Source organism: Equus quagga, chromosome 2, assembly GCF_021613505.1.
Source record: "Equus quagga isolate Etosha38 chromosome 2, UCLA_HA_Equagga_1.0, whole genome shotgun sequence".
Lineage (NCBI taxonomy): Eukaryota > Metazoa > Chordata > Mammalia > Perissodactyla > Equidae > Equus > Equus quagga.
In genome coordinates, this window is record NC_060268.1 from 58,237,756 (window position 1) to 58,245,896 (window position 8,141).

Here is an 8,141-nt window from a genome sequence, read left to right on the forward strand (position 1 = left end):
ATGACATCATCACTGAAACCGGTGATGAGGTTGCCTACCATTGAGTGCCTCGCTCAGATGGGTTGATCTTACCTGAGCTGCTCTCACTTGAGGGCTTTCATAATCAGACTGGAGTTTTCTGAAAATTATTCTTGGAAGAGTGTGATGAAGGTGTGTCTTTTTAAAGTTAATATGATGAATCTGAAATAAATATAGTTAAAAGACTTGCCTAGAGTTATATGGTAAGTTAAACATAAAACTGAGACCATAACTAAGAGAGACAACTCCCAAGCCTCAGCATAAATAATACGACTACTCTGACTTTTTCAGAGAACCCTGAGTTTATGAAGCATGTATGTATATTTTTTGAGTTTATTTAATATATGTGTATTATTTTAATTGGTTATTTGATTAAAATGACTTAATGAATATACAATACTTAGTACAGTGCTTTGTGTATAGGAAGCACTTAATGTTAGCTAAATCCTCTCAACAACTTTGTTAATTTTTTTCCTCCTTTCATTTTATAGTTGAGTGAACCAGTTTACAGAAGTTATATTTTGCTCAATTCTTTCTGCCTCTAAGTTTCCTGCTCTTTTCACTTTATCAGGTTGCCTCAGAAACAAATTATTCTAATTTACATTTCATTTTTAGGGTACAGTATCGTAGAGCTGAAAGGGGCCTTCAGTACTATGTAGTCCAATTTTCTCTTAACTTTAAAAAAGTTGAGGGCAAGAGTGATTAGGTGACTTCCTTGAGTTATACAACTAGGTAGTGTCAGGACTAAAACTGGGACCTGCGTCTTCTAACTTATTCAATCTAGAGAACTAGAAGTATGGAGCCCTAAATGGAATTCTAAATTCTGTCCTAGCTCATCCTAAAAAGCTGAATGAGATGCTGGTACCTCTGGGTACCAGCACCTTTACAGTGGGTACTCTTAAGTTTATATCTGGTCTTTTTGATTACTTAGTAGTCCCTATATTGTAAAGGTTTTGAAATTTGTAGTGTTTACCTTCTTTGTTTAATTCATTTGATGAAAACATTTATTGAGCACCTACCATTTGGCAGTCACTATGGTAGCGTTAGGGATACAAAGGCAAACTTGCCTTGGAATAGGACTCTGCCAGATTGCTGGCACATGTTTGGGTTTCCAGCCAGGCTGCCTGGAGGATGAAAGAACTTGTAAATCCCTGGGAATATTCTGTGGTCTAAAGCCAAAATTAAAATCAACACCATTGTGACTATTGTGGACAGCATTCAGGGTATCACTTAGTGATGGTTTCTGAGGAACCTGAGAAAAGGAAGTAATATTATTCCAGAGGTACGTGTAGCCCTAGAGAGATTAGGAAGAGAAAAATTTAAGAAAACAGGGAAACTTGTTAGGTTGAGGTTTTTGTTTTTGTTTTTTTTGAGGAAGATCAGCCCTGAGGTAACATCTGCTGACAATTCTCCTCTTTTTGCTGAGGAAGACTGGCCCTGAGCTAACATCTGTGCCCATCTTCCTCTGTTTTATATGTGGGACGCCTACCACAGCATGGCTTGCCAGGCTGTGCCATGTCTGCACCTGGGATCCAAACCAGTGAACCCCAGGCCGCTGAAGCAGAACGTGTGCACTTAACCGCTGCACCCCCAGGCCAGCCCCAGGTTGAGGTTATTTTTTTCACAATCTCCTTGTGCAGTAGTTAGGACATGTATTCTTGTCTTAGTTGGACAAATGAGGATATTGAAGTGCAGAGAGACTGAATGACTTGCCCCTGGTTGTACAGCCAGTTAATACCAGACAAGGGTGGACTAGAACCTGGGTTTCCTGACTTCTGGTCCAGTGCTCTTTCTCTTACACCTGATTGCTGCAACAAATGAAAATGACAAGATATGAGCTGCAGTAGTTGTGGGCCTGTAGTACACCTGGCTGCCCTTGAAGGGAAGTTCCTTGTTTTGTTTTATTTATTTTTCTTTTTTTTAGTGGTGAGGCTGAACTGAACTGTTTCTAGCGTCAGTATGGCTATTGGCTTAAATGAGACTTTTTGTGGAAGAAAGCAACCTGCAAGCTCATTCTTAGGCCGGACAGACAGGAACTCTAAGATTCTCCTCATGATATGGATGGCTCCTAAGGCTGGTACCACTGAAGCAAACTATACCCTGGTAGATCTGAGGAGTCAGAGGTCACAGACCACATCATTAGGGTGAAGTACCTCTCATTAGGGTCACCTGAGACAGGAAGGTTGCTTGTTTTCTAACTTTAACACTTAGAAGAGTCATATAGCCTATGACCTTTGTCCTTCTTAGCTGGTGATAGGGTCCCTTTGTCAGGAAAGTATTCATGTGAATTCTACTCCACTGTTTCAGGTCACTCCCCCTGTTAAGTCTGAGGCAGCAGAGGAGTGAGTTGAACTGCTTTTCTCACTGTGAGGGAGGTTCATGCATTATGCTCAAGCCACTAACAGGTCAGAGGAATGGGTTTCCCACTGTGTGAAATGCCTTCCTTTATTATTTGTCTGTATTCTTTAAAAAACTTGCCTTAGCATCAGACACCCTGGAAAACATGGTATTTCTTTTCTAGTAGCTACAAAATCAGAAATATTAACTTCTTAGATTCTTTAGGCAAATACTCATTGTGTTTGTGTGCGCGCATTTGTGTGTCCCTATACAGTGTTCCCACTGCTTCCTCATTCTTACAGAATGAAACTCTGAAGTTTGAAAGTGTCTGAGTCCTGAAGCAAGATAATTGAATGTGACAGGAACACAGTAACCAGAAGACCGGGGAGGCCACGAAAGATTTGCATTGCAAATATAAAAAATAAATAATGAAGCTTCTTTTTCTCCCTTACAGGGAAACTGGATTCCAAGATCCATCAAGGAGCAAAGAAGGGGTTAATGAAGCAGAATAAAGCTGTCTGACCCAGGAGAAAAGGAACTACACAGCATAGTGGAGTTTTGTGTACTAAAATTGCTATCCACTGGTCCTTTGGAATTGAAGCAGTAGAAATCTAAAGACTTGGATCAAGCTTGAACCTCTCAGAATTTAAACTCTTTCCAAAATCTGTATATTTTTCTTGTGGTGGGTCAAAATCTTTGAATACATTATTTATAAAAACCTATTTTAAAAATTCTAGGTCTTTGACATTTTTCTCAGAATGGTTTCAGAAGAGAAAGGAACAAGTTGGAAATTACTTGCCTCTCTGAGGCTTGGATTTGTGGTTAGGAAAATTCTTAACCTTGGTTAACGATTTTTTGAGGGACCACTTGAATTTTAAAGCTTCATATCAGGATGTTTGAGGAATCCTGTGTTTAATACAAACCTGTGATGGCACACAAAGGTTTTTAACAAGTTTTCTGCTCCAGTCCAATATCTCTTGAAGTGAACAGTGTTCAAAAGCTGAATAACCTCCATTGGCAGATTTTTTTTTGGAAGGGATAACCTAAAGAGATGCTGCCACTTTGTTCTCTGGTTTAAGACATTAGGACATAAGAGGATCAGACTAGGAGGAGATGGAGCCACCTGCTAAAGCAGCATGAAACTGCCCTATTTATTTTGTTGGTATTGCAAAAGCATCACTTGGATGGGGCAATTAGAAACAAACTGAAAAATAAAATCCCTTCAGTAAATGCATCCAAATACCCCAAATGCTGAAACCAAACCCTTTAAGCCATCCATACCCTAGGAAGCGATGAGCTTTGGAAAAAGTAGGAGGTTAGTTTGAAATGAGATTTTTACTAGTCAGTTTGGCCCAACTTAGTGAATCACATTTTTTCTGGGGCTGCTCAGAAGAGCTGTCAGAATCTCAGTGGCTGGCATCCTCAGGAAATTCATGGTCTTAAATGTGTATGTTCTGCTTTTTATAAAGCACCACCACCACACTGGGGAAGTTGGATTCCCTCCAGCAGTTGTGTGCATGACTTAAAAAAGAGAGCTCGAGTGAGAGGAAAAAAGTGCCCTGTGTTATGAAAAAGATTAATTTCCCCTTTCTTTAATCCTTCATATTCAGCATTTATTTGCATCGAAATGCCTCCACTCATTATGCATTGATGTTCACTCAACTGTGAACCCTGCTTGTTGCATAGCTCTAGGCACTGGTTTTGTGCGGCCTGATCACTCTGGATTCCCCAGGAAAATCCACCCGATTCTTGTTCTGGTGATGCAAACATGCAGTATTCTCTTTCTTTTCCTGTTCAACTTCTGTAGAGAAAGTGGAAAGAACAGCTAATGGCACTTCTTTAGGGGAAAAAAAACGTCTCTCTCTGGCCTCCTGCAGACCTTACCACGATTAATGAAGCCACACTGGGTTCACTGTGCAGTTAATAGTTTACCAAGCAGTAGCACCTTGAATTCTGTGCTAGAATTGTTTGGTTTTCTTAATACCAAAATAAAACTGAAAGGTAGGAGGTGAAGAATCTAGGGAGCACAAAAAAGTTTATCTGCCTTTTCCTGTGCCTGAGCACAGAGGAGTCTGGATTGATTTTTCCACCTGGACAGGTTGTGTGTGCATGCCCAGAGAAAAACATCAGGAGCTGCAAGAGTTCAGGTTATGCAACCATTTTGTGTGCTGTGATAAGAAAGTTTACAAGAACTTTGCAAGTTCACAAGAACCCACTTCAGCATCCAAAATATGCAGCTGGAGCCACATGAGTAAATGGCAGAGTAACTTGGAAACTTCTCCTTTTCATGGTTAGACTGTGAAAGCCTGTCTTTAGTTCACGTGGTAGTGGTATAAGGTCTCTCTTTTATTTGCAGAGACACCGGGGAGGAAGTGTGGGAGAGACCTGGGGGTAGATGGCCCTCAGTTGCTCGTGATGAATAGCGTAATTTAAGGCCTAGTGGAAAATCTTAGCAGCCTGAGTACAAACTCGCTGAGGAATAGCCTTTCAGTACTTTACAACACTTTGCACTGACCCTGTAACTCTGGGACAGCTTGGCCTGAGGGAAGTTTCACATTACTGAGCTGGTTTTCTTTTGCAGCATAAATATCTTTTGGATGGTTGGATTCAGTGGCTCTCAATATGTATAGTAGCTAAAGGATTCAGCGTTTTTGTTTTTGTTTTTCTAAGCAGCACCTAGACTGAATTATATAAGCTCCGAGTAGGATATATATGAAACCAGAGACTTTCTCTGTCAGGATTTAAGAGGCTTTGGCCTTGTAGTCAGATGTTTGGATTGGAGTAAGGGGTTTTTTGGTTTGCTGTATAGCTAATCTGGAGAAAGAGAACTAGGTGTCCCTTCCTTTCTTTTTAAGCTGGAAGTTTATAGACACTCATTTTTTTCTTAGGGAGTAGGTGTGAGAAATTTAGACTTTAAAGATTACTTTTACAAATAATTACAAAGTTATGGCTTGTATGAGTTATAACCCTTAATCTCTTTCCATTTTAACTACTGTCTCTACTAAAGCCTATTTATGTGGATTTCATTTAGTTTGGTAAAAATTTTTTTAATGCCTTTGCTAGAGCTCTTAGCCAAGATCAAGACAGTATGGGGGTTGTTCTTTTGCCCAGCTAGAAAAGGCCAGTAAAAAAGCAAGCATCTATTAAGCTAAAGAAATCAGCTAACTTCAGTTTATTAGGCCTGAGGGGAGGAATGAAAATCCTGTGATGAAGGATTTTTTTTCCTTAAGATTCAAATAGCAAGTACACATCTGCTGTTCTCAGCTTCTGTGAATGTGTTTGGAAGGAGGTGATCCATATCACAGGCCCCAGCAGTAACAAGGGATCCAGCATGTGGAGGGCTTTTCTACTTCTCTCATGCAGACAAGAAAGAACATAGCCACAATGCCATCCTCTGACACAAAGCAACTTGTGTAAATGTCTGTCCATTTATGGGTTTCCACATAATGTGGATTCATTCATGGTGTGAAACTTGATAAACGGACTAGATTTCAGATTTCAGTTGTGACAATGGAGAGTCCAGAAAGAAAACCTAATAATGCTATACCCTAGCTTGGAGTCAGGTAAATAGGGCTGGGGAGGGGCGAGGGGTGGGATCGAGAATCCACGAAGGAGTGTGTCACACGAAGAGAGTGTAAGATGTTGGGATGAGGGGCAAAGAATGTCAGTACGGAAGATTTGAGAAGAGTCTAGATCTGTACTGTCTAAAATGGTAGCCACTAGCCACATGTGGCTATTTAAATTAAATGAAATTAAGAATTCAGTTCTTCAGTCACATTAACCATATTTCAAGTGCTCAGATAGCCACATGTGACTAGTGACTTCCGAATTAGATAGTGAAAATATAGAACATTTCCATCATTGCAAAAAGTTCTATTGGACAGTGCTTTTTCAGAGCAGGGGTCAGCACACTTTTTCTATAAAGGGCCAGGTAACAAATATTTAGGCATACAGGTCATACAGTCTCTATTACAACTATTCAGTTCTGCTGTTATAGTGCAAATGAATCCATAGATAATGCATAAATGAATGAGTATGGCTATGAGTCAATAAAACTTTATGGACACAAATTCAAATTTCATATAATTTTCACATCACAAAATATTCTATTTTGATTACTTTTCAGCCATCTAAAAATGTAAAAATCATTCTTAGCTCATGGGACATACCAAAACAGGCGGTGAGCCTGATTTGACCTGTGGGCTATAATTTGCCAACCCTTGGTCTAGAGAAACAGGGAGTCAAAACTTAAAATTCTTTTACAGTACAGGACATCAGTAACTTGAAAACTTTTAGTGTTTCTTCCAGACTTGAGAACTTTGACAAAATTTGGGTTCACTGTAGGAATGTTTACTTTCCTTTGTTCCCCCTTTTTACAGCCCAGTCCTCTCCAATGGTAGAGTCATGCTCTTCAATAAGAGAGCTCTTCAATAAGAGATAGTCGTGTTAACCCTTAATTAAGGCACACCTAAGTCTAAAACACTAAATCCTACTCTTTCTCTACCTGTTAAGTAGCTAAATCCTCACTTGTATCATTGCCCAGTACAGACTGGAAGTTTGCTGTCACCTGGGATCAGTTCTGTCCTTGTACTGCCCTAGAACAAGTTGAATATTGGTGGACCAAGGGAGATTATTCTTCCTAGGCTAGACGGGTTTAGTGTTCACGCTTAGGCATCAAACCCCCACCACGCCACCACCTTTTGTGTGTGTGTATGGAGATGGAGAGTAAAGGGATTTTATGAAGTCGCTCTATCCCCAAGTCATACTATCTTGAGTGGCACTGTTGAAGGATGCCTCAGGATAAGGGAAGAAAGGAAAGATAACTGCAGAGCTAAGATGGTCAAGGATACAGGAAGGACATAATAGGGGCTGAGACATGGGGAGCCTTGAGAATTAAGATAAATTTCTGTTTGCAATGGAAAGAGGTGGAAGTTTTAGGGAGGAGGTCATTAAGAGTATATGTTTCACAAGTGAGAGGTGGGTAGAAGGGTTCACTTACTGAATGCCTACTATGTACTGGATAATGTGCTGGGCAGTCAGAGATGAATGGCAGATAAGGAAAGATAAAAGTTACAATTGTTAGAAATAGAATGGTGGGTTGGAGGACAGAATAGGACTTTTAGATAATAAAAAGCAAGAAGATTTGGTGATATAAGGATGTGAGGTGAAAAGGGATATAGAAGGATTAAAAATGGTTACTTTGAAAAGGAAAACAAGTGGTAATCCTAAAAAAAGAAACGGAGAATAAAGGATAAAAAATCAGGGGGTTGAACTTTGCTTAACCAAGGGATAAAACGGATGAAACCACCATGAGCTGTGCTTGCTCTTCTGTTCTTTGTGGATGTTCACACGTTCAGACATGGCCTTTTCCTCTCCCCACAGCTGAAGGACACCTAACAGAATTGGTGTCTTCAATATTTAAGGTACGATACTTCCCCAAAGACGTCTCTGCGAGGAAACCTGGTCTAGCGAGAGTTCTTTCCACGAGGAGAGAGCGTTAGGTTCGAGCTCTCTAATCCAGGTTTCTTCGAGTTTATCTCTGTTTTAACCGGCTCGCCGGGTTTTCCAGCATTCCCAGAGCTACGACTCTCTAATCCGGGCTCCGTGTGACCGCGCATTCCGAGACCCAGGATTTGGCTCCTGCATCCAGGTTCCGCGTTTCCTCTGCGCTCTCCCGCTCCAGACTGCACGCCAGCCCGGAATCCAGATCCGAGGGCCTGGTAGTCCAGTGTCCGGGTCTTCTGGGAGGCCCTGGTTGTCCCGGATCGCGGCGGCGGCGGCGGCGG

General features: G+C 40.9%; 1 protein-coding gene across 2 annotated transcripts in view; it reads left to right on the forward strand.

Moving 5' to 3' along the window:
• Positions 1-3,087, forward strand: part of TRIP4 (thyroid hormone receptor interactor 4) — a 56,777-nt gene extending 53,690 nt beyond the window's left edge. For both annotated transcript variants that reach the window (XM_046655032.1, XM_046655034.1), the window contains one exon: positions 2,810-3,087. In XM_046655032.1, the coding sequence (XP_046510988.1) occupies positions 2,810-2,877 (68 nt within the window). In that variant the 3' untranslated portion in view covers positions 2,878-3,087. The remainder of the gene's footprint in view (positions 1-2,809) is intronic.
• The last annotated feature ends 5,054 nt before the right edge of the window (positions 3,088-8,141 follow it).